At 36.5% G+C, this 27,399-nt stretch overlaps 4 protein-coding genes and 1 long non-coding RNA gene across 5 annotated transcripts; 1 reads left to right on the top strand and 4 right to left on the bottom strand.

Annotated features, from left to right (window-relative positions):
- Window positions 1–3,466: 3,466 nt before the first annotated feature.
- On the bottom strand, window positions 3,467–4,456 carry LOC112514379 (60S ribosomal protein L27a-3-like). Its single transcript, XM_025120819.1, has 2 exons — window positions 4,390–4,456; window positions 3,467–4,081 (listed from the first exon to the last, which is right to left on the bottom strand). The coding sequence occupies exon 2, from the start codon at window positions 4,073–4,075 to the stop codon at window positions 3,635–3,637; it is 441 nt and encodes a 146-aa protein (XP_024976587.1). The 5' UTR covers window positions 4,076–4,081; window positions 4,390–4,456; the 3' UTR covers window positions 3,467–3,634.
- Window positions 4,457–5,911: 1,455 nt separating this feature from the next.
- On the bottom strand, window positions 5,912–8,239 carry LOC112514798 (U-box domain-containing protein 36-like). Its single transcript, XM_025121406.1, has 4 exons — window positions 7,870–8,239; window positions 6,905–7,023; window positions 6,307–6,425; window positions 5,912–6,235 (listed from the first exon to the last, which is right to left on the bottom strand). The coding sequence occupies exons 1-4, from the start codon at window positions 8,150–8,152 to the stop codon at window positions 6,010–6,012; spliced, it is 747 nt and encodes a 248-aa protein (XP_024977174.1). The 5' UTR covers window positions 8,153–8,239; the 3' UTR covers window positions 5,912–6,009.
- Window positions 8,240–10,889: 2,650 nt separating this feature from the next.
- On the bottom strand, window positions 10,890–14,139 carry LOC112514559. The gene is made up of 3 exons (XR_003069419.1): window positions 13,822–14,139; window positions 13,560–13,726; window positions 10,890–11,569 (listed from the first exon to the last, which is right to left on the bottom strand). It is a non-coding gene; the product is annotated as an uncharacterized LOC112514559 (long non-coding RNA).
- On the top strand, window positions 12,463–18,893 carry LOC112514558 (ferric reduction oxidase 8, mitochondrial). The gene is made up of 8 exons (XM_025121089.1): window positions 12,463–13,341; window positions 13,415–13,508; window positions 13,604–13,789; window positions 14,599–14,836; window positions 15,858–16,185; window positions 16,286–16,550; window positions 16,822–17,513; window positions 18,425–18,893. The coding sequence occupies exons 1-8, from the start codon at window positions 13,188–13,190 to the stop codon at window positions 18,604–18,606; spliced, it is 2,139 nt and encodes a 712-aa protein (XP_024976857.1). The 5' UTR covers window positions 12,463–13,187; the 3' UTR covers window positions 18,607–18,893.
- Window positions 18,894–19,308: 415 nt separating this feature from the next.
- Window positions 19,309–21,869, bottom strand: LOC112514641 (L-type lectin-domain containing receptor kinase S.1). The gene has a single exon (XM_025121223.1). It carries the CDS (start codon window positions 21,736–21,738, stop codon window positions 19,783–19,785), a length of 1,956 nt encoding a protein of 651 aa, XP_024976991.1. The 5' UTR covers window positions 21,739–21,869; the 3' UTR covers window positions 19,309–19,782.
- Window positions 21,870–27,399: the final 5,530 nt, after the last annotated feature.

Here is a 27,399-nt window from a genome sequence, read left to right as displayed (position 1 = left end):
CCCCCCTTTGAAGTTATAAAAGGAAAGAAACACCCAAATGATAAAAAGACATGAAAGCTTACTTATAAATAATCAACCTCTCTTATTTCCAACCATTCTTTAACTTCATATGATATGCATTTCTACTTTTTATTTGCTTTCAATTCCCTATCACTACTTTTTTTTAAATCCTAAATTAAACAATAACTTATTTAACGTTATTTATATCTGTGATGCTGATGTTTACGAATTGTTTGTTGGGTTTTTATGAATGTTTTGATAACTAAACAACAGAAGTATGCACGTAAGCGAATTACCCGACTTAGTTTTTTAAGAGAAGTATCGTTGACGCTGATTATGTTGTCTGTATATACAAGGATGAAGCTGTTGAAGTAGAGACGATAGAATGGATTTTTTTTTTTCTGGTAATCGTGGGTACGTGGACTAGTGTACGTACACTGACTAATCTTTTGGGCGATCGGGAATGGTTTGGAGTCATCGCAGGTGAACCTCTATGGTCATATGGGATTTGACAGCGTCTGGATTCGAAACTGGGGGAAATGTGATTTCTACTACATCCCCTGAGCTTCCAATTATTTTTTTTAAAGGTAATTATAAGCTTTCTTTATAGTTTAAACTCTGTATTAGACGAAACTTGATTCTGAAAACATAGATTTTAAAACCAACGAAGACCCGAACCTGTCGAAGGCAGTGTCTGCTTCAACATGACTAGGCATGGCAACGGGGCGGGTTTTATAATCCCCGGCCCCAGTCCTGGTTTTTAGTAACAGCCCTCGGTCCCGAACCCCGATGGATACGGGGATAACATCCCGTCCTCGGTTTATTTTTTAGTGTCTGCTTCAACATGACTTGATGCAAGTATCAACAAATACGTAATTGAAATTTTTGAGTCACGTTCAATAATACGTCGTAACAGTCCAATTATATTACATAATTGATATGGTAAAATTATAACAGCTAGTAACGAAAGTTGGAGTTGAGGGTAAGAATCAGTACCAAATTTCAGTTTTACCTTTTAACACATAATGAACTTCAATATAAGATGTTTTCAGTTTCTTTATATATTTATTTTGCTAGTTAAGTCTAGTTATAAATCGTTGTAAAAAGCTTATACTATTGAAGTCCCTGGAGATCGCAGGTTCAAATCAAAGGAGGAACAAAAATCTTATTGTGGTCACGGAAGTACAAATACGGTGACTCCGCGGACGATCGTCCTGAGATTAGTAGGCTCGTAATAACACCGGATATAACCAAAACGGAAAACTTGTGAATGAAAAACTACAACTACATACCAACAAATTTAAGTTGCGTAAATCAAAAAAAATCCATGAGATTTCATATCGAGTTCGTATAAATTCACACATGCTTGGTAGGGATCTCAGGCCCTAGGGGTGTAAACGATACGAGATAACTTGCAAGCTATTCGAGATCGACTTGACATATTAACGAATCAAGTCAAGTTACCCAATACTGGACTCAAGATGGTCGTGAGATGCTCAATATTTTTATTTATAATTCGTTTTAAAATATAATCATCTTTATAATATAATTTGTAAAATATAAATAAATAAGAATGTCTTATATTTTTAGATATTTTGAACATAATCATGCATTTTTTAACTATAAAAACTAATCAATTATTTTTTATTTATTAAAATCATAATTAAAAAAACAAAACAAAGCTATAAAAGTGTTTACTAAACACTTACTTGGTAAGTGCTTAACACATAAATTTCCTCATCGAATGAATATGAGAAAGGCGAAGAATCTCACCGGGTAAGAGCAATGAGAAGGATGGAGAGTCTTACCCGGTCGGTAAGTGAGGATGACGACTCTTACCCAGGTAAGCACTTACTTAGTAAATTGTTGCATTCGATATGCTTTGATGTATTAAAATCTTGCGCATCTAAATAAATTATAGTGTTGACTCCGATTGGTAAGCACTTACCAGGTATTATTCCCCCAACACGAAGACGACAAAGACCCCCTAACCTGATGTCATGATCCTATTTTTTAACCGGTCAATTCGCAACATATATAGACACAACCGACAGTGGATATCAACCGAACGACCACAAACGACCGTCTCTACTTGACTTCCCCTTAACTCTAAAACCGATTTGGAAATCGATATCTTAGTTCTCCTTCTCCATTTTGGTTATTGGCTTTAGATAAAGCACAAACGAATTTTGTATTAACGTGTAATGTATTATTTGCTTAAAGTTTGAACGGAATAGAAAAAATATACAAATAGTAATATAATGTGTCAATTTAACCAAAATAGTAAAAAGTTTAGCGAAAAACAAAACCGAATAAGTTATCGTTATTCGGTTAACTAAATCCTTTAAGCCGGAAACAAATAACTCAAAACTGTTATAATTCGAATCATTCGGTTTTAAAAGTTTTCTGGATCCACCACTTTAAATATAGTCATGTATACTTGCATATCACAAACTACCTCTACCAAAATATATTAAATTTTTTGAATCAAATCGAGCCATTCAAGCACACATTTTTTCCCGGAGCCAAGCATGTTCATAAAGCATACAATCAAGGTATAAAAATTATTGAAGTCGAGTCAACAAGCGAGTTAATCAAGCTCGAACATTGAAAAATATTCAAGCTCGAGCTCGAGCCCACTATTAAAAAGTTATTTGAGCTTGGTTCACCACACTCGAGCCTAGAAGTATCCTTCGAAACTGAGACAGATTAACTTGCAACCTGACTTCGACTTGCTTAAATTCTGCCTCAAATTCTGCTCTAAGCCCACACCTATATCAACCCGACCCATCCCAACTAGTTTTGCTACAAAGGAATGTGGTGATGATGGGGTCATTTATAAAAAGTATATGGTCATTGGTAGAGTTGTAGTCGGGAACCGGTACCGAAACAAAAACAAGACCTTGTGCAGTTGTGTGATAATACCCATTTGTGGACCAGTGTCATTGGGTTCAGTTGATTTAGGTTGTACTCTTTTCAGACCCAACCGACTCGGGATGTTCCTCCGTTGTAGTGTAAACAATTATAAGATCGGGAAATGTGTTACCGTATGAATTTGTTGTGTCATTGTATCGGATAGACTTGGTATTGAATTCAAGTCTGGGTCGGGTTGAGCTGGGTTTACGAACCCTTTTTCTGGGTTGGGTAATCAGTCCATCAGGTTTATGGGATACCTATCATTAGGTCTACAAAGCTTGATATCTACCACAATACCACTTGAGCTTGAATTCAACTAGTGAAAAATGCATATGACAACTTATTATATCAAGAAAGAACAAGATCGACAAATTAAACATGGAGGTTAAAGCATCTGATTCGTGTTAAGACTCAAACCCAAGAAGCCAACCAAGTATTACTTCCACAAAGAAATCCATGGCTGTATTTACCTTGGAAAAACAATATCAAATTTTGGATCGAAATGTTCCGAAATGTTTCCATCAGTCATCAGCAATTATCAACCTCTACGTTCAAAACGATTAAGCCATAAAGATGAGCACATTGTAGAACACATTTGTAGAATTTTGAAACAAAATGTTGTTGATAAAATGTAAGTTCAGATTCAGCAAAATTAAAGTACTCTGCCAATAAAACTAACAGGAATAATCATAATTGGCATTGAAAATTGAAAACAAACCTAAGCAGTGAGCACAACACAACCACCGGCATCCTTGATCTTCTTCTCAGCAGTCTTCGAAATGAGCTTCGCCTTAACTACCATAGGCTGAGTCAGAGGCACAGCTCCCTTTCCCAACACCTTAAAGTAACCAAACTGAGTGACATCGACGACGGGGACCTTGTCGGCTGAAGACTTCTCCTTAACGTCCTGTGGCACCATTGACCAGAGCTTGTCGACGTTCACGATAGGACAATGGAACTTGTTCCGGAGCCTGTGGAAATACCTCATACCGACTTTACCGAAGTAACCAGGATGGTACTTGTCGAACAGGATCCGGTGATGATGCATTCCTCCGGCGTTACCACGACCTCCGGGATGCTTTCGGTGCTTTCCGATACGACCATGACCAGCGCTCACGTGTCCGCGCTTCTTCCTGTTCTTCCTCAATCTGGTCGTCATTATCCCCTATAAACAACAATAAATCACAAATATCGGACTCAAAATCATACAAATACACAACTCATACACACAAATCACTTTTCTGCAAATAAAACTCCAATTCACAAGTATACAACGCATACATACACATCAATATTCTGCAAACAAAACACAAAAATCGAAGAAATCCACCGATTCAGTTTCGACTTTCAATGCAATACTAACAATATAAAGTATAAATTCTAAATTCTAAATCGGTGACGATTGGATAGATTGCCAGATTATAATGCATAGAGAAATCAAAAACTAACAACGACGGCAGCCGGTGTACATACCTTTTAAGCGAATTCCGGTGGAGGACGGCGGCAGAAACCCTGAGTTTCAGTCTAGCGAAAGAAGTGAAACCCTAGCTCGCTTTTATAGCGTACATGTGAATATGAGTGTGCATATTCATGGGCCAGATTGTATGGGCTTTATGAACCAAATAAGGGCCATTCTAATAAAATGAGCCCAATTAAATTCGTTAAAATAACCCACTCAAAACGCACCGTTTTGAATTTTTTAAGTAAAAAAATGTTGATGCCTTTCATGGTACCAAGGGGGTGTTTGGATGCTTATACGAGACAACTTATGTTTTTCTATAAAAATGTTAATTAACTTATTATAAGTTAGAATTGTTTAAATTTTTTAAAAAAAATTATTACCGGTTTAGCATCGGTATAAATTGTTTATCCAAACATTCAAAAGTGTTTATTATCGATGTCACACCGAAATAAGTCAATAAGTTATTTTTATAAATAATCTCAAACACCCTCTAAATGATACGGTACAGTATGATTAAATAGTCAGAATGATTGAAAGACTCTTATAATATAATGTAAATAGAAATATTATTGTTTGATAATTATTCAAAATGAAATTAGGGTGCTGAATGGTTCAGGAAAGCCTAAGATACAAAATCATTCAGAGAGTTTTACAACCATGAAGAGACATATATTTTTTTGTAAAACAAGATTCACCATTTAGCTTAAAATGAAATTTGTTAAAGAATTGTAATATTTCTGTTTGATTCACATAATGTAGCTTTGGAATTGGAATGAAATATTGCGAAATGACCAAAATGTTTTTTTTTTTTGAAAATTCTTATTTTTTTAAAACTAAAAATATCTTAATAAAATAATTATTTAATATGTAAAACAATATTAAATACACAACCTAAATATGATCATAAGCCAAACGACGTTACTAAATCGACGGTGGTTCGCAATGGTTCAGATGGCGGTGGTCGGGCGGTTCAGATCGATGGTGGTCCGCAATGGTTCAGATGGAAGTGGTCGATGGTGGTTCATATCAACGGTAGCGGCGGTGGTTCAGATCGGCGATGGATCATATCGGTGGTTGTTAGATCGGTGATGGTCGACGGTAGTTCAGATCGGCAGTAGTTGACAGTGGTTTAGATCGATGATGGTCCGTGGTGGTTTAGATGACGATAGTCGATAGTGGTTCAAATCGACGGTGGTTCAGTTCGGTAGTGGTTGGCGATGGTTCAATTGGCGATGGTCGACAATGGTTCAGATAGTTGTGGTCGACGGTGGTCATATTGAGTTTTATGAGATTATGGTATATTGGGTTAATGACATATTTGATAGTATAAAGATAAATAATTCTATTCCATGAAGATACCATTTAGTTGTTAAAGAATGTTAAATTCCTTTATTTGTAGAATTTTGAAGATTCCTTTTATGAAAAAGAATGAACCAAACACGAGGCAATAAAATTTGGTCAATAGAATTCAACATTCCAATTCCATTAGAATCTGCGAACCGAACGGAACCTAACAGATTTACGAATCAACTCTAGAGAACAAAGACAATAGATTTCTATTTGTATAACAAATCAACAACTCTAAATAGACATGAATGCTCGTCCATAGATCTTACATTCATAATCTAAACCTATGAATCGAAGTTTCTAGAAAAACATGCACACTCAAAGAATTTCCGTTCAGACGAAAAAGGGGTCGTTTTCAGTCCGTTTTGACTCGTTGTAGGGATGTCTGAAACAACATGTCGTTGCTGATCAGCCATCACCGGTTTCCCGTTATAAATTACGGAAACGTCACAAAAATCCGGTGCGTTCTTTTTTACGAGCTCGCTTTTGCTGGACCCCTTTCGCAACCGCCTACAAAACATTAAACCGTCACACTTTTTTTTACCGTCTTCGTGTTTTACGACAAGACTTCGGAAATTTACCTCAACGAGGGCGCCCGTTTTGTTCCCATTACAAGTTTGGTAATGTTGACGACATGGATCAGATCGAGGATAGCCTTGGTTGTGGCATTGCTTTCGAGAAGCATTGTTTCAACGGCTACCTGTCCACCGGACACTCAGATTAATAAGAATTTTGTGGATGATAATAGTTTTTTCTTTCGGCAAATTGTATGAAAAAGTAACGTACTTTAACTTGATTCCTATTTTAGGTAACGTACTTTCAAAACTTCCATTTTGGTAGCTAAGATGTAAAGTTTTAAACATTTAAGTACCCGGGTAACCAGTTGAAACATTAACATGTTACCATGCTGATGTGGTGAGTGATGAGATGAAATTGGGTTGAATAACAAATAATACGGAGTTGGATACCACACCACTCGCCACATCAGCATGGTAACCGGTTAATGCTTCAACCGGTTACCCGGGTACTTAAATGTTTAAAACTTTGCATCTTAGGTACCAAAATGGAAGTTTGACAGTACATTACCCAATATAGGAATCGAATTAAAGTTCGTTACTTTTTCATGCAATTTGCTTTTTTTCATTATATCGCTCTGGAATGTTAAAGGTCAAAACGCACCTTGGCGTCCGTGCAAAGGCGTATGTACTTTTGTAAGAGGCTTCTTCGTTTATTATTCTCTTCGTTTACGTAGATTTGGACTTGATCTTTGCTTAATTGGCTTCTCGATAGCTTTCCAACTTTTGCAAAACGAAAATAGATATGCTCGTTAGAGATACTGAACTCCGTCAAGTATTGACACGCCAGATACAGTTAAATATATTTAATTCATTTTGGTTTTCTTTCTTTTTTGTTTCATTAAGACGAGCTATCCAGACTTTTACTTTACTGTAAAAAGTCTTGATAACTCGTCTGTTTCACCAAAAAGTCAACTTTAATGCCTTAATATCTCGGTTTTTTCAAGCACCCTAACACCCTATAAGGATATAGTAGACTTGCCCTCGAGCATATAGCTCAGTTGGCAAAAAGGCGGGAGCCATTTTACTCAAATACAACATGTTCGAATCTTACGTGAGACGAGCTTAAACCCCTCTGCTACCATCAGCCGCTTAGTCAGCTATAAAATGTCTACTTACATGTAGTCACTAGGGGACAATTTTTATATGGGACCGGTCAGGATTGCTGGTAATAAGCTACGGAATTATAGTAATTTTTGCAATCGTATTTAGGGGGTGTTTGAGATTGCTTATGAAAACAACTTATTGACTTATTCCAATGTGTCATCGATAATAAGCACTTTTGAGTGTTTAGATAAACAACTTATACCGATGTCAAACCGGTAATAAAGATTTTTAAAGAAGTTAAATCTTTCTGACTTATAATAAGTTGATAAGTGTTTTTGTAGAAAACCATAACCCCTTAATATATTTAATTATTTACCATCCATCAAATTCAATATATAAAATATATCATATAATATATTTGCGGGTTGACCCGGTCCGACACAAATCGGTGTAACAACTGTTGTGAATTCAATTTGGCATGTTTGACTTTAAAAAGGTCAAAGGGAGAAAACAGTGAGTTACCGGGAGTCTGGATATGAGTGACGGGAGGGAAGACATGGACGAGATAGAGACGAGCTCCGGCGGAAACGAGATGATCGACGGCCCATTTAACGACGTCCAAATCGTTTTTTCCGACGGCAACGAAAACGTCGCCGATACTCTCGACGACGACGACGTCGTCTCTGGTGCGGTGATTTATAATTTCGTGATCTTCAAGCTCAACAATCTCCGGCGACATAACTCGACGCCAGTTCTGTTCTTGGATCTCCATTATCTGATGATCGGCGATTCTCTCTCCTGCCATAACCAACAACTACCAGAAGAATGAGGGGGAGGTGAAAACAAAGGTATGTGAGAGTGGTGGCGGTGGCTTCTTCTGAAAAATGAAATCTGTCTCGTTGCTTTCAATGCCTTTTTTTCATATAAATAAATGGCTTATTCTTTCTATCTTTTCCTTTTTTATATTATATATACGTATTATTATATTAGGGTTGGATTTCGGTAAAAATGGAATTTATGACGAGAATTATAGGAAAAGATATCTATATTTGGATCAATCATAATTGAATGTCAACACTAATGAGTTACATCGAGATGTACCAGATCTATTCCCTTCTAAAACGCAATTTATGAATGAGATGATATTAAAAGTTATCAAGGGTTCAGACATTTTCTTATGGTTCTTATCATAACTTCTTTTATCACACGATACTTCATTTGTTATAATTTATATATATAGACTTGAGATCATGTGAGACCAATGGTTTTTCATGAGACCCGTAAGACCAATTATCAATCCTTGGATTAGATCTATAATCTGACAATCTAAACATTCATAAACGCCACGAGATTTCTTAATAATTACCAAATTGCCATCGTGCAATTTAGACCGTTAGATCATTAACTTATAAAGTTGATCAATGAACATAAATTGGTCTTACGGATCTCACGAAAAACCTTTGGTCTCACGTGAACCCAACCCTATATATATATATATATATAGAAAAGCAAATACATATACATCATATTTGGTATACAGAACGGACAAGACTGAACTAGGGGGTGTGCATAGGGTGGGTTCAGGTGGGCAAATCAAAAGTTCGGTCGGATTTTCGATATAGAAAACCAACCTCCAAATTCTGGGATTTAGATTGCTTTAGGTTCGGATTCAGGTAGGTCGGGTTCGAGTATAGTTATATATATATATATATATATTCAATCAATTTTCAGAATGAATTTAATTGATTGGGAGGATATATATGGTAAAAAATTAGAGAAGAGTATGACAGACTGATTTAGTATTTTCAAAGGATAATTAGATACATAAATATATTTATATAATATTTAAAATATATATATATATATATGTGTGTGTGTATATATATTTCGGGTTTTAGGATGGGTCGGGTGGACATAATACCTATCCCGAAACCAAATATCCTCAAACATCGTGTTTCAAATTTTCAGATTCCAGGGCATTCAGGTTTTTCACAAACACGTTATTTTTAGTTCGGGTTCAAAACTCGAACCATTCAGGTTTTACACACCCCTAACCAGATGGGACAGAGGCAAACGAATTTGACATTAATAATTTAGTAGGAGTCAGCAAAATATTATGAAGATGGATATTAGAACTGATGTTACAAATTTCATATGAGTTCATATATGCATCTTTAAATAGATTTTTCAATGATTCACAAACGAATCTTCCCTTAACCTCTTTTACTTACCTTCTTACGATATTTCACCTTTTTACTTGAAAACCCATATTGCACAGAGTTAATTTTGTCCTTTTTAGTGTATAATATTTATATACGGTAAATAGAACTCATACATACCATCCACTTTTGATGAGGTTGAAACCATCGATCTGTAAAAAAGTTGGGTTACCGGATACTGTTATGCCAAAACCCTTTATTTGGGTGACGATATCAGGTGGAGAAATGAAAGAGAAATAATTAAAAATGTCTGGCTTGATGCAACGAAATGGACCATTATCAGATATTGGGTAAATACATCACTTATCAACAAATCAAGGGAATAAAACTCGTGTATATGCAATCAGACGTTTGAGGCAAATCAACATAAAACTGTACAAATTGCAATTCATACAATTCTATTCGAAACATTAACAAACCAACCTTTTTTCTAGGTCGGGGATCAGACACCCGCCCCTGATCGATCTCCCTGCCTCTCGCTCGATATAATCCTTTTTACCGAGCTCGGTTCTCGAAAAGAACTTGGCATACCCATCAATATTGCAACATGGTTTGATCTCTTTTAGCAATTGCACTTTTGCATTTGAAAAGAGAGCATCTTTTGGGTTCATCCTTACATGTTTGTGTCAAATGGGTAGTCAATTATAGACCACTTTAGTTAGGCTTTGTGCACATGCAACAAGTCCAAGAGCCAACATGTTGCATTATCCAATATCTTCAAGACTTTAAAACATTGTAATAATAACAGTAATCAACACCAAATAGTCTTTGACCTAACGATATGTGAGTCTTTGGCCTCCTAGGAGGTTAAGGGTTCAAACTTCACCAAAGATGAGGAGGGTGTGTAAGTTTATTTGTTTTATTTACCATATATAAATATTATACTTGGGTAAATCCCATTGAAAATGACAATGGAAAAAAGAGACCAACGTTCGACATCACGACCCCACAAGTTTCAGTGCGTGAAAAAATTCACGCGATATCAAAGACAGTGCTGTTGAATTTGATGTTTATCCGTTATACATCGTGACATGACTGCTAATGGGATCTTTTCGGAGTTCAAATCGAAGTGATTTGGGAATTTTAAAATTAGGGTTTTGAAATGATGGAAGTTTCAAGAAATCTTGATTTTTTGAACATTACTCTAGATTTGCTTCCACTTAATTAGGAAGTACCAAAAATTGATAGTGCTCCCCACAATTATTTTGGTCTTCATTTTGACAACACCCACCATAAGAGCATTACCACCACCATTGTGCTGTCCTTGTAAATTAGCACTAAAAAGTATGCCATAAAATTAGCAGCACAAAACCAACACTTATCTATATATCAAAACCTTTTTAAATCTGTATCTTAAAGAGTATCTACAGAGAAAAGGGAATTTCATACATGTATACAGGTTCGATGGCTCATGTCTAGCTGATGTGGGACTTTAACATGCCCCTCCAAACAGAGGGGGAAGAGTGTTTCGTGTCCTAGGTGGTGCTAGACCTTGGCTCTGATCTAGGTGCTGCTAAACCCCCGGCTCTGATACCATATAAAGATACGTGGAACCCTTTTAAATCACTTTCTAAAAGAATCCTTTATACAAATAGGAGGAGTTCCGATATATATGCAATACAGGTTTGATACCCCATGTCTAGTTGACGTAGGACTCCAACAAGATGGAGGGATCAAAATCCTTCATATTCATCGTGTTTCAAACTGACTCCAAAATGGTTTGAAGCTATAAGATCGAGCATCATTCGTACGTCACTACCACACTAGAACCGGGTACCTTTTAAAAGAGTTCAAATAGCAGCGTCTCATGGCTGTCGTTATTATGGACAAGTTGATGGTTTAGGCAACCTGTAGAGATTTGAATGAAGTTTGAGGACCTCCATGACAGATGGATCTGGACCACCACGATCTTCAATTCCGTTCCACTTGAGGTTAAACACGATCATCGTGGCTAAGAACCGACCCTTTTTTTTAACTAAAACGAGGTTTCCGTCATCTGATTCCTACATATGAAAGTTTCTTAAATGTCAACAAGATGCATCTGCAGAGTTTTAAGTCTTTAAAAGGTAACTAAATATGAGGCTGCTATCAAGATCCCAATGAAAAAGATTGAAAACACCAAAAGGTAAAGTGATAACAAGTGGAGGGGACCAAGAATCCATTAAATAGATGCTGGTCAATTATGCTACAAAATGAATACATCATAAAGGAAATTAATAGGAAAATATCATGACATAATATTCAAAACCGTTATTCTTACACTCGATCACTATTGTAGTCGTAGGTAGGACCGTAGGACCTGTGTGTATTTGAGGACAATGGACTACAATAATAGAATATCGGTATACGGGTAGAGATTCTTTGAATCCTAACCCAAATGGGAAATTCTTATTCGGTCTACTATCTCATATAGCAGTTAGGTACAACTCTTAAATTTTAAGAATACTGACGTTTAAACCAAACCAAACAAACTCAGTATATCTGACCTGAAGGTGGAGTATGGGGAAAGAATACAACATCTATGACTCGTGCATATTTGTGGGCAATGGAATGCAAGAATAAGATATAGGCATACGGGTAGAGATTCTTAGAATCCTAACCCGAATGGGAAATCCTTATTCAGTTTCACTATCTTATGTAGCAGTTAAGGTAAAACTCTTAAATTTCAAGAATACTGAGATTTAAACCAAACTAAACAAACCCAGTATATCCGACCAGAAGGTAGGGTATGGGGAAAGAATACAACACCTATAAAGCATTGAATACAAATCCCTAATGCAACAAGAGTCATGGTTTTTTTGGAAGGGTGTCATGGATTAATCCCGGCAAATCGCGGTTGTAAGACATCATCCGTGATAAACTCAGTAGCCACAATTATTGTGGACGCCTGGAATCAAACCTAGAGCAGATGGAATATTCCTCCACATCACGTGGGCCTTGACCACTACGGCACAACCCTTGTGGTTACAATAGGATTCATGGTTTGTTGAGCATGAAAGAATGTCCCACATACAGAGCAACAAAAGGTGGAGTAGGCTCCATGCCTATAATATGAGTCCAAAGCTTTGGTTTCAAAACACCTCAATCAAATGCACTTTAAGTATTTTATTCTTTTCTTTAACTGCAAACCCTTCCCGTTTGTTGGCGAGCAACAACAAACCTTCTTGGGAGTCCTACAAGATCCGTTCGTTCTTTTTTCTCTAACAAATGGTCAAAACTTTATCTGGGTTCAAATCCTACTGTGAGGTCCACTAGAGATCAGAATTTGTTAAAGAAACGACAAGGGGGTTTATCTTGTCTACAATTCGGATATTCGTCTTCAACTTCATGTTCATAAAAGTAATCTATGCTATCATCATTCATGATATTTTGATGCAGAGAAGCCATGTGCTTAATTCTAATATAATGGGAAGAAATACAAATGATTAATATGATAAGATTATTTGAATATTATCATATATATCATGTGCAAACTATACTAATGGTGGGGTGTACTAATGATATCTATATCTATATCTATATCTATATCTAATTACACTCACACACACCCATATATATAACAAATCTCCAACTTAGTTTTCATCAATTTCTGCAAAACCCGCCTCCGAATCTAGCTCGAAAATGGCGAAACCTTTTCTTCTTGTTCTCAAGCTTTTGATGGTCTTACTAGCTCTTGGCTGGGTATCTATTTGGGTTCTGAAACCAACACAGCTATGGACAAGAAAATGGAAAGCAGCTGAAGATGCTGCAAGAACTACAGTTTTTGGTTCTAGTGGTAAGATCTTGAAATCAGAGGCTATAAATGGATTAAAAAACAAGAAATAAACGACGTTCTCATCTAATTGCAGGTCTTGATTTCGTTGTTTACTCATTTCCTATTATCGTTTCCGTGATGATTGGATTTGTCTACTTGCATTTCAAACCAAAGGAACAGAATGGCAGGTAAATTATGCTTAAAAAGTATGATTGTTGATTAAAATCGTTGATAATTACCTCTTAGGCAATTTGCGTGATCTTGATCTTTCTTTGGATGTCAGAAAAAGGAGGAGTTCAATTGCAGCTCTGTCCAATCCGATCGTTGTCAATAGTTTCATCGGTGTTTTATCTGCCATGGAAGTCCTTGTGATCTCCTTCTTCATCATATTTCTAGCGTGGACGTTCTGCATACACATCTCTAATGATTTTAAGAAGATGATGCCGGTGAAATCAATGAAATTAAACTTGTGAGTTACTAAGATTATAAACAAGTGATTACCTCTTTTTTTTTTTGGTAATTGTCGATGTTCAGGCCAGCTTATGTGCAGCTAGACTAATCCCACGGGATCCTGAAGATAACAACTAGGAAAATCCTCAGTAGCCCTGAGAAGACTCGAACCGCAAAGCCTAGCCTTTATTTGCCGGTTGAGCTGACCCTGATCAACTTTTTGAACCATTTGTACTTGGTTCGTTGCATCCAAATGATTGTCCGTAAAAGTGGAGGAAACCCTTACATTTTGCAAGAAAGAATGATTTGGACAAATGTGGTATGCATGAAGTTTGTACTTGCATCTACTTTTCCACAATTTGTCCAAAATAACTTTTTTTCTTCCAAACTGTAGTTTTTTGTTGAACTTTTACAAGAATGATGGTTAGTTTGCAACAAAAAAAGCTAACTAAATGAGCTTAATGGGACTCACAACTTATTTGGTCGGCCATTCATGACTGTATGGTAGTGGCTTAATGATATAGAAAGTGGCTTATTCAATAAGCTTCCGGGAGGGAGCCTTACATAGAAAGCCAAGTTTTTCCCAAACATGTCCCTCCTAATTAAAAACACGTTTCTTCCATCTGTGAAACAACCCTCTCAATCTATACAAACAGATTAATCAACACAAGCAGCTTTATCCATACAAGACTTAATAGAAAACCAACCAAACAGCCCCTTAGCTATCATCTCCTCTTGGGATAGAGGACAGGTCTGCCTACCCCCCAACCCCCCACCCCACCTCACCCCACTTCCAGGTGTGATTTACTGGGTTTATTTGGTTTATAGATGGCAATATAAGATGTTTAGGATGGCAACACGGTGTGGATTGCTAGCGGAAGTCTGTCTAGCTCTGATTCTATTTCCTATCATGAGGGGAATGACTGTGTTCCGATTGTTCGGTATCCAGTTTGAAGCATCTGTCAAATACCATATATGGCTCGGGATAATGATGCTATCGTTCGCCACTTTACATGGTGTTGGCACTTTATTCATCTGGGGTATCAAAAACCGGATTCAAGATGAGGTAATCTACCCTGTTCTTCCTCATTTCTTCGGTTTTTCTACAAAATTTTTGAGGTCAAATGAGTAATTTTCCTACTTCAATAATGATACTAACTATTCATTCCTTTTAGAAAGCTAGTGAGAAACATTGGACTTTCTAACAAATCACAAATAGGAAAAGCTGGTATGAACTTTGTGCCAAAGTTTATATTGACTTTGAAATTCAAAAGCCATGGGTGTAATCTACAAAGTCAAACTTGGTGGGGGAAAGTTCATATAAGAACTGTGATAACCAACTATTCATGAATTATTCATTGACCAGGAGTGTATGTGTGCGATGTAGCAAGATATAAAATTTAACTGTAAAACGAAAATTTAATTGTTGTAAATTTCTTTTTATTGATTTTTTTTTCCTTTTTTGGAAGTGGATAAGTGTGAGATGAAGTTTTCAAAAATCTTAAATATTATGTTGTTTATTTGGTTGACTTACCTTGTATCCGGGAACGGCAGTCGAGGTTTCAAATACTCTATCCTTAACATTTAAAGAAGGACAAAATAGAAATATTTTAAATATTGAAAGATTTTGTATGCATTAATAATTTGTACTTAATGCTTTATAAGTCGTACCCTTGAAAAATTAAGAGTTTTTAACTAAAACCTAAATGTTTTATAATATGGTATAGATGAATATACAAATATTCATTAATATAATCCATCATGAATATCATGCATTTTCATTATTTGATCACGATATTCATTATGAATAATTGGTTATCGTGTTTCTCAAATGAACCCACCCTGTAAGTATAAACTATTTTCTCTAAGTTCATACATAACAGCCCAACACGGAATTGGCCAAGGGGAAAGGAGGTGGGCATCCTTGCAAAATGAGTGGGAGGTCTGCGGTTCGACTCCCGTCACCACCCATCTCCCCCCTAGACACGCAATTTACTTCTCCCGTGATGGTCAGGGAACGGTACGGTGGGGGCGCTCCAAAAGGAGGCACAACTCACTCTTCTTGTCGATCTTTACTGTGTAAATAGGTGTGGAAATGGCAGAAAACAGGGAGAATATACCTGGCCGGCGAAATCGCTCTTATCGCGGGATTAGTCATCGGGATCACATCACTTCCACAAGTGAGAAGAAAGAGGTTTGAATTATTCTACTACACACACCATTTGTACACCGTCTTCATAGTCTTCTTCTTGTTTCATACCGGAGACCGTCACTTCTACATGGTGTTTCCCGCAATCTTTCTCTTTGCCATTGAGAGATTGCTCCGAATAATACAGTCAAGGCCGGAAACATGCATTCTTTCTGCTCGAATCTTCCCTTTCAAAGCCGTTGAAGTTATACTGCCAAAAGAACCAAGTAAAATCCCTCACGTTATCGCTCGTTTTCATCAGAAGTAAATACAAAAATTGATTTTAAAGAAGAAAAAAGAACCCGACTTTTAAATGTCGTATTTCAGGATTGAAGTACACCCCAACCAGCATAATCTTCATAAAGATACCGAGCATTTCCAAATTTCAATGGCATTCATTTACTATAGCTTCAAGCTCGAGCGTTGATGACGATACAATGTCAGTTATCATAAAATGTGATGGATCATGGACAAACTCTCTTTATGACATAATCCAACGAATCCCGGTTGGTGGGCATGATCAGAGAGTGCAAAGGTGCATCCCGGTTTCAGTAGAAGGGCCATATGGACCCGCATCAACGAACTTCCTAAGGTACAAAAGGATAATCATTTGTAACTAAAGATTGTATTTTCTCCTTTAAGGGCAGGTTCAAATGAGAACCGTAAATATTCTGAGAGCTTGAGAATCAACTATCTCATGAATTATTCATGATGAATATTCATTATTATGATATTCATTATGAATAATTGATAATATTTGGTCCCCAGCCTCCCAAGTTATCAAAATATTTACAGTTCTCATATGAACCTGCCGTTGTCCTCTATCTAACTAATAATGGTATACCTTCAATTTGACGTCTCAGCAAATACGATAGTTTGCTTCTGGTGGCCGGAGGAATAGGAGTGACACCATTTCTGAGCATATTGCAAGAAATTTCGTCTGCTCAAAACCACGGGAGAAAGAATTTCCCAACAAAGATACAACTTATCTACATCACAAAGAAGCGAAATAGTATCGGCATCCTAAATTCGGTTCTACCTCTTCTCGCAAACAAAAATACCAAAGACTTCCATCTGAAGCTGAAAATCTATGTGACCCAAGAAGTGCAACCCGGTGCAACAATTAGTGAACTGATAAACGAGTTTTCACAAGTGGAAACGGTCAACTTTCACACAGAGTGTACAAGTTACTCACCATATGGCCATGAGAGCTCACTTTTAATGGCTGCTACTGTCGGGTTCTCCTCCATCTTGTTCTTTGTTTTTCTTATCATTTTCAACCACATCTTCTTGCCCCAACCTCAGACTAAGAAAGCTTCTTCCAAAGAGAAAACCCCGTCATCATATGTTGATCTTGTTCTTATATGTGCTTTCACTCTATCCATCATCAGCACGACACTCGTGTTTTTGGTTTTGAGATTGAAGCATCTGAAGAAACAGCAACCACCGATGGCCATTAAGCATAACGGAAGAGAAATGCAAGCAAGTTCATTTCAATCAAACAGAAATGTTGATGAACATGAAGTCAACTTTGGAGCAAGACCCGACTTCAAAGGTATGATCTTTTTACGTTATTTATGCCTTGGATTGACACCCTATAACTTTGCTACATACATTTGCCTAAACACTTTGTACAGCCTAAAATTACAACTCTCAAGTACTGTTAACTTCATACGGGCGGGTTCAAATGATAACCGCAAATATTTGGAGAACCTTGGATCCAACTATTCATGTTTTCTTAAGTATATAATAGTTACGAGCTAGGTTCAGTGGAAAACCGCAAAAATAGAAATGGTTAACCACTAGTTCCAAGAGCCCATCTACGAGCCTGATAAGGTGAAAGAACTACAGAGTAGGACCTGTCTTGGAAATGAAAATTTGAGGAACACCTAGTAACCATTTATCTGCACGGTATACACATGTGCATACAAGTATTTTGTAAATAATTTGTCCGGTATGCACATGTGCATAACATGCACGTGATAGAAGCCAAGAAACAACGTCAATTACTTTCATGTGCATATCATCCAGATGAATGGTTACCAGGGTATTCTTTAAATTTTCATTTTGGGGGGGGGGGGGTGGTTTCCTTGAACCTCCCTCTAATATTTACATACAACAAATACTCAAGCACGCTCCTCACCTTTGGTGTTTGAACCCTTGACCTCCTAGGAAAAACCCGGGGTAGAGCTAGACCAATGACCTTTTGGTAACTATTCATGCTTTATTCTCTATGAATGACATGATAGATAATCATAATGAACATATACATAATATTCATGATAATAATGCATGATATCAGAATTATGAAAATGCAAAATATTCATGATTATTTAGGGCTATTCATAATGAATAATACATGAAATAGTTGGTTCTCAAGTTCTTAGAAAATATATGCTTCTCATTTGAACTTTTCCCAAACTTCATATATTCAATAAACTAATCATGTGACATGTAATTGAGCAGATATATTTTCAAGATTCCCAAATGAAACGGGTGGATCCTTCGTCGGGGTGTTGGTATGTGGACCCGAAGCAATGAAGGAGTCCGTAGCTTCAATCTGCAAGTTAAGTATGCAACGTTCAACCACAAATGGTCAAACAAAGAAGCCACACTTCAATTTCCACTCCCTCAACTTCACTCTTTAGAAATGTATGCATCATCAGCGTACCAATGCAAGCTAATTTTGTTCGATTTCAAGAATATAAGTTATCCTAGATTATAGTATAGGAGTCTGGTTTATCCATCTAGGAACGTATTGTACTCTTGGGGGAATCTAGTTCGCAAAATGTTTTTTGAAGGAATGGAATCTGTCAAAGAAATCTGCGAACCAAACAGGGAATTAAAGTCCTTAAATATCTTGAAGAAAATAGCCTGTAACAGTCGACTTACAAGATTAGCTATTCATGGTTGAATAATGTGCATACTTAAGTTATATGCTTTACGCTATTGTTCATGAGTCTATTAACAAGTTTTTATTTGATTAAATATCGTATGGACACGAGACTGATTAAAGTAGGGTCCACGGCTGCAGCAACCGAAGTTGACCTTTATTTTGCTAAGGATATAGACAGTCAGAAAAGAACAAAGATTAGAGGTATCTTTTAACTTTAATCAAGTGATAGACTTTGTGCTATCTGTCTAAGGGGTTGTTTGGTTGTTTTTCCATAAAACCCTGTATGGATTAAGCTATATGTGTGGATTATGCTAAGTCGCTATTAGTGACCATTTTACCCCTTGCTCTATATCTTTTTTGCTTTTTTCGTTGCTTTCGTATTACATGATTCAACAACAAATGGCGGATTATAAGAATCCTTATAAGTTGATCAACCAACAATAACAATGAATCCTTAAATTACTACTTCAGTGTCATAAGATGTAATCAAAACATTACAAGAAAGCAAAATGCAACCTAACAACCCTGATTTACAAGAAACCAATATGCAACCTAACAATTAACATCCCTAATTTACAAGAAACCAAAAGATACTCTTCTACTGGAATCAACTTGCTATCAGGTAATTGGCCATAGGGATGCCGTTGGTACTCTTTTTTGCCACAAACCCATAAATCAATCCAAATTTGCAAGAAAACAATACAGAATTTCAAGAAATACAAAGATGTATTGATGTAATAAACAAATATACCATCAGGATGCCCATGCCCTCATTGTATCAATAGATAAAACAATGAGGGCAACATCATCTAAGCTTTTTCTAACCACCATAAATGGATCAAAATCTGAAACATAACACAACAGAGAGGGCAGGATATAGTTACAATGGAGGTGGAGGGGGTGGCGGCGGCAGCGGTGGTGGTGGTGGTTATGGTGATGCCTGTGTCTTGCTCTCTTGGATACCATTATAGCTGTTCTTGCTGCTTGAGAACTCAGATAACAAAACTCCTGGATCAACAGTGGTATCCTCTCCCAACAAGAGTGCTGCCACCTCCTTCATGGACGGCCTGTGCTGCGGATCAGGGTGGCAACAACTTAACCCGAGCTTCAACACCGCTTCCATCTCCTCCATTTCATACTGCCCTATAATTCTCCCATCTGCAAGCTCCCCTAACTTTCCTTCTATATACTTCTCTCTAACCAAATCGACCAAAATCATATCCTCCTCCCTCTCCTGCCACGTTTCTATAGGTTTCCGCCCACATGCCACCTCTAGCACCACCACTCCAAAGCTATAAACATCACTGGCGGCAGTTGGTGATGCCAGCATAGCCAGCTCTGGTGCCAAATAGCCAAGGGTACCCACCACTCTTGTAGTGCCCGGTTCCTCGCCTTGTGTATACAACTTTGCCAATCCAAAATCACCCAACCGACCTCTCATATCCAAATCGAGTAATACATTGCTCGACTTAATGTCTCTATGCACCACCACCTGTTCCCATCCATGGTGGAGGTAATTCAAACCCTCCGCCACATCCGCCAGCACCTTCTTCCTCCCTTCCCAACCCAAAACGTTCTTCGGTTTATCAAAAATCCAAGTATTAAGACTTCCATTCGGCATGTAATCGTATACAAGCAACAATTCATTTCTTTTCCTACACCAGCCTCTCATTTGAACCAAATTCTTGTGTTGAAGCCTACCCATACTCGAGATCTCAGCCATGAATTCCTGCAGCCCTTGCTTCGAATCATGATTCACGCATTTTACAGCCACCTCCGTCTTGTTGCCGAGCGTTCCTTTATAAACTTTACCAAACCCACCGGCCCCAAGAACTTCATCGTCTGAAAACCCGTTTGTAGCCTCTTTTAGCTCTTCATATGAGTACCTATGAGGCCAGTATTCAAGCTCCCAATCTTCAATCTCATCTTCCTGGTTCCTAGAGTGGTGTTTCAGCCAGACAAAATAGCAAACACCTAGCAGGCATATGAAAAAGACCACCGAACCAATTATAATACCCACCTTAGCTCCGGTCGACAAACCAGAATTCGAACCAGATTGAGCCAAGAAAACAGGTAAACTGGTAGTATTAATATCTCTTGCCACGCCGGTGTCGCTAAAACTCCATGCCAAAACCCTCTGTGCTTCAACCCAAGTGGTTTTAGAAGCAGAAAACCCAACGAACATATCAGATGAGACGTAATTACCAATAATCGGATTTCGATAACTGAGTAACGGCCGAATTGGTCTAGATACACCCACCGGAGCAACAGTAACATTGATCTCCGATCTAGAGCCATCGAATTCAATCCAAGCATGTACGTTTTGCCCGTTTCGCATATTCACCGGAATAAAACTTCCGGTAGAGTTATAGTAACCGGCACCAACTTGCATCTCAGATGCAATATTGTTAAGGTCAATTCCGACGTGATTCGTATCCGTATCGTTCAATTCTGAGTTAAAACCGGTGTCGAACTCTACCGCAATAAGGGGGGCTACAGTTCGGGCGGCGGCGCCGGTGAAGAGTCCAAAATACTGACTGCCGATTGCGCCATTGGGTTCGGTGGAGTTGGATAAGACGAAAGCGATGCCGAAACCAGGGCTGGCGCTTATTTCAGGTAAAATCGAGAAGACGAACTGGGTCGAGAAGGAGGTAAGGTTGCCGGAGCCTGGTCGGAGCATCTGAATTCGCGTTGAGTAGAAAGCTCGGCCGACCGACCACTGATTGGAGTCATTAGACAACCGAATTACCGGTGGCTCGATGCGAGCGTCACGTATGAGTTGGAGGTCGGTGGTGGAGTTGAAGGAGTTGAAAAGGAAGTCCACGGCGGCGATGGGCGGTGATAGAAGGAAGATCAGACTGATTACTAAGCTTTTCAGATACATTTTTGGACCAAATTTGCGAGATGAAGTAAGGGTTTCATGTGATAAGGATAAAACCCAAGATCAATTTCCAGATCTTTCACCTTTAAGAACTCATTTGACAGCGAATCGTTGAATAATTGTGCTTCTTGATGTATGATTGCACGAAACTAAGACATGGGTTTGTGTTCTTATGGATTAGAATTTCGAATTTTTGCAAATATTCAAGATTAAATCAAAGAAACCTGAGATTAGTCAATGAACAACAATCAACCACCAACTTTACATTAATGGAAGCTTTCACATTCGATTAGTATGAAAAGGTCTCCATGACCCTTTCAAAAGTTACCCCGGAATTCGATTCCAAAAATCAAATTTGAAATTCAGTTAAAATTAAGTTCGGTTCGAAGTTACGAGGCTCGGGTTCGGTTTTTCGGTTTATGTTCGAAAAATTCAAATCCAAACGAATTGTAACATAACGGTATAAAATCAATTCTTTATGATATATTCATATTTATATTTTATTTAAAAATAAAAACATTATCGTTTTCTCAAAAACACATGAAATCGTATTATAATTCGACTGAAACAAAAAAAAAACAAAGAAACAGTAAAATCGATATGTATCTTGTTGCATTGTACGAATACCTTCTAATATTATTAGATAAGTTTAAATTCAAGTACAGTTTTACAGTAGTGAATCCAATTTTTTTAACAACGAGGGTCGAAATTTGAATTTATAAATTTTTAGGGTTAAAAGAAGAAATAAATTTATAAAAAAACAAATTTTCTAATATAAAAAATGGATATCTAAATATTTATGGGGTTCAATTGGCCACTCAACTCTGCGGTTGCAATTTTGACGACTTAAATCTTAGGACTGTTTTGCAGTTATATAATACTTTAGTGTATAATGATTAAGTAGTCAGAATAATTAAGAGGTTCTTATAATATTGTATAAAATAAAATATAATTGTTTGATAACTGTTCAGAATGAAATTAGAGTGTTGAATAGTTAAAGAGAAGCCCAAGATACAAAATCATTCAGAGGGTTTTAGAATCATTAAGAGACAAAAAAATTCGCCAAACAAGATTCACCTCTTAAGTACAGTTTACATATTTGTAACAGTATTAAGAGTTTTAGGATTTACGATCTGATAAAAAAGGTATTTGACCACACAAACACCATTGCTTTTGCAATTTATTAGATGATATCCAAACTTATAACCTGTATTTTACGGAGAAAAAATCAGTCTTGAACAAATCCAATTAAAACTTTCAGCCAGTCTAAACGGTGCTTTGAAAACTTGTATATTATATTTACAGGTAATTAAACTGAGGCTCAAATACACTGAAAGATAAGGACATGGTAGCACAACCTACAGAAGTATTTGACAAAACAAATGTTTTTTTAAGTATATAATATTTATATACGATAAATACAACAAATAAACTCACACATCATTATCACATTCGGTGAAGTTTGAATCTCTGACCTCCTAGGCCAAAGAAACCTTAAAGGGGCGTTTGGTTCGTAGAATGAAATTCGATGGAATTGAATTTCATCAAATAAATTTGACTTTGAGGGAATTGAATGGAATTTGATCATGGCTTGTGATTGCGTTTGGTTGCATGGAATTGGAATGAAATTCTTAACGGATTGGAATTTTTTTGTTTGGTTCATGGAATTCAACTTTTGAATCGGAATTAAATATCAACAAATGACCTTTTATGATTTTTGAATAACGGAATTGGACTAGTGATATCGATAGCTAGTTATCTTGAATCGATTCCTTGATTACATATGTTGTCAATCGATCTCGTATAGATGGAGAAATTACGAGAGAGAGAGCGTACTAGATGGAGATCGAACCAGAAATCAATTAGATGAGATGGTAGACGCAACGTTGAATGAGTTTGGATTAGGGAAGAAATTTGTCGGAAATGAATTGAAATCCGAGGGTATTGCCGTGGAATGTAAAATCTGTGAGTGTAGGAATTTATTGGAATTGAAAGGATTCCATCAATTTTATTCCACAAATCAAACATTGTATTTGGAATTTGGTCATTTCAATTCCTTTCAATTTCATCAAAATCCATGAACCAAACAGCCCCTAAGAGTTGTGAGGGTGCATTTAATAAGCAAATGGGATTGGATGGGGCGAGAGTGTTGTGGACACATGAAAAAATTGTGCAGTGTTTTAGGGTTTTAATTTGACATCATTAATTTACCAAATTTATCTCATGAACCTGATATTTATTCCACCTGTTTTGATGGGACAAAAGAATACATTTTTGTCTTTCTTAATTATATAAATATCTGTATACGTGACAATAAGTTTTTGTACTGTTATGACCCGTTACGAACCATAAACCAAACATACAAAAAATAAAGAGAGTGAAAAATAGACCAAAATTAGACTAGAAAATGATGGTCAAAGCAACACTTAAATGCAAAGTCAAAATTAGACTTCCAACTCAAAAGAAGAAAAAAAAGTCTTGTTGATTTAACCAAAATTATATTAAAATATTATTTTATTTAAAAAATTATTATAATTTATTCATTAAATTTTAATTTTAATTTCAAGATTAATGACATTTATATATATATTTTTTCCACTTTAAATGGATTGAAATATCCACGAATACCCGAATTTAAATTTATTGAAAAACTATATTATTATATTTTCAATGTAATTTTTGTAATTAAATTTCATAAATAAATTAATTATAAATATTAAAATATGTTGACGGGTTGGGGTGTGTAAAATCAGAAACGGAACCGAAAACAAGGTATTTGCGGAAGCTACCGAGATAGAAATTAGAAGGTTCTTTTACGGCCGAGAAAGCCATGCAAGATTCGAATACCCAGAAATCCGAAAATCCGGAAAAAGGGAGGGTATTTGAGTTCAGGTTGGATTTGATTTTGGGTTCAGATTATATATATATATATATATATACACACACACACACACACTCACTCGAAAGCAACCGACCTTAACCCGAAGCTCGATCAACCGGAAACCAAAGTAATCCGAAATTCGAAACCCAATAGTTTGATTTACATATCCGAAATCCAATCGGATCCGAACCCTTCCAGACCGGTCCGATGCACGTCCCTATTAACAGGTGATATGTGTTGAGAATTCAACACATAATGCATCTGTTTTACGTCTTTCTAAGTTAAAATTTGTTGTCTATCGTTCCCACTTCGAGTCATTTTAATTTATTTCTTTTTACTTTTGGTATGGAGCTAAAATATTGTGGTTTAACTTGTTGGAACATGAAAATACAAGCTAACGGATAATTTTTTGTAAAACAGCCTAATGCTACAGCACTGCAGCAGCACCCATCTGATGCACACACGGTTGGACAAGGGCTTAACGATTAAGCTGCTGATTTTTGGATGCTGAATGGAAGACAGCCAGATGCCAGCTGGAAGATTTTAGAAATCTGGAAAGTTTTGGACCAAAGGATTATATTTTGCATAGGATTCCTTTTGTATTAAACTTTGGTCATTAACCTTTGGATAATAGTTTTGTTGTTTTGTGCTAAACTCTTTGTATAAATAGGAGTGCTTGGGCACTTGTTTAAACATCATCTAATATCATATCTTAAGAATCAAAATCAGCTAGTGAGAGCTGATTTTGAGAGCTTTTGAAGAAAAATTTCCAAGTTCTTGAGTTTTTGAGTTTTCATCTTCTTTCTCGTCTTTCATTTCTCGCTCTTTATTTTACGTTCCTTTACGATTATTGTCATTTACATTCCGTCATTTACTTTCCGCAATTTATTTTCTTGTCATTTATTTTCCCGTCATTTACATTCTCGTTATTTATTTTATGTCATTTACGTTTCCCGTTATTTACTTTTCCGTCATTTACTTTATCGTTATTTATTTTACGCAATTTACATTTATGTCTTTACTTTCCGTCATTTATTTTTTACTTTCCGTTATGAGTAGCTAAGTTTTTATAGCTTGGGTGTGAGACAAAAATGTGAGATTTTMAAACCGAACGAAAGTAGCTAAGTGTTTCTAAAAACGACATACCATTGTTTCATTCGAGTTTTTATAAAACCAAGCACACTTCTTGACGGGTTGATCACTTTAAAGTGTTAAAGTGCGATGGACTTAGAGATAAGCCATCAATAAGCACGTCAACTTGGATGACATAAGAGGTAGACTTGAGAAAGTTGCCGACAAGGAGACTTGTCATTTATGTTTTTCAAAACGTAACTTCCGACGGGTTGGTCGCTTGTCAAAAGTGTCAAAGTGTGATATGTTCAGAGATGAAATATCAAGAACACGCCAACTCGAATGATATGGGAATCGGCTCGAGAGAGTGATTTTTAACAAAGAGATTTGTTTATCCATATATTTTGAAAACACCATTTTGTCACTATTTTCGGACCGGACACCACATAGAGATATGGGTGGAAAGCTAGAAGATAGTGAGATGGTGAAGTCCGAGAGGAATGCCTTCAAAATAGATGGTGGAACTTAGTTTCGGAACACTGCTTGCTATAACATTCCTATAGCATTGGCTGCTGGAATTTGTGTTTGGGTCTCACCTTAAGTCTCACACCCTTGCTTCTTTTATTTATTCTGTATTCTGTTTTAGATAACCTTAAAATCAGAGAAAAGTCTTCGAAATCGCCATCTGAAATCATCTCTTTCATTGGACTCTAATCTAACTTCGGCTACAATCCCTGTGGACGATAACTCGGTACTTGTACCACTTATTACTTGGAAAGACGACATTGGACCGTATTGTATACTTGCTTTTCGGCCCAATTTCATTAGTCTAGAGGTGTGAAATATAACCCGACCAACAGGTTTACGGTAATGCAACTTGTTTTGACCCGTATTGAAGAATTATCAGTTCAGCCCATTACCTAACCAACGTCGAACCGCTTAATTTGCCACATCTACATTTAGTCAAAACATCGTTCCTACCCAAATTCGAATTCAAGCACTGCCAAAATACTTGTTATCATGGAGGTTTATCTGTGATGATTCCACTCGTAGTCGTCCCGGGGATTAATCTAAATTAGCCCGAAAACCCATCGTTACCCAAAAAACATATTTCTTTCTGTTGTAATGATTTATATAAGATTTTAACAAACTGTTTTCTTATTTAAAAATGCATATTCGAGGAGTGACAATTTTGAAGTTTGCTTCGACCAGTAAATCTTACACCAAATATCAGATTATTCCAACGCATACACTGAATTTTAGAGCAAAATCTGGTGTAGTAATAGCAGCATACTGAATTTGGTGTAATAGTGGTTATTTACACCAAAGATTACATCGATTGAATAACATAAAAAGAAATATATCTGAAATCTTACATTTCGATATAAGATTTGATATTACTTATTGGAGAAGATTTACTGTTTACACCAATATATTCAACATATTTATACTATATTATAAAGTATTTGACAAAAACTATTGAAACTATTTTTTATGCATGAAATACTGTTTATTGATCTATATTACTTAAAATTCAATATTATAAGTAAAATTGTGCGTAAGTACAACTTATTAAAGCTTATTTTTTGAATTCGTGTACTAACTGCGGATAAACATGATCAAATAGAGGATAAACATCTCATTTTAAAATATAAAAAATCTAAAATATAATTAGGATAATTATCGAGTTCTAAAAAAATAATTAATTATTA

The sequence above is a fragment of the Cynara cardunculus genome (assembly GCF_001531365.2).
Source record: "Cynara cardunculus var. scolymus isolate 2C chromosome LG 6, CcrdV1, whole genome shotgun sequence".
NCBI classification, from domain to species: Eukaryota; Viridiplantae; Streptophyta; class Magnoliopsida; order Asterales; family Asteraceae; genus Cynara; species Cynara cardunculus.
The sequence above is the reverse complement of the archived record's forward strand: the minus strand, read 5'-3'. Positions and strand labels throughout refer to the sequence as shown.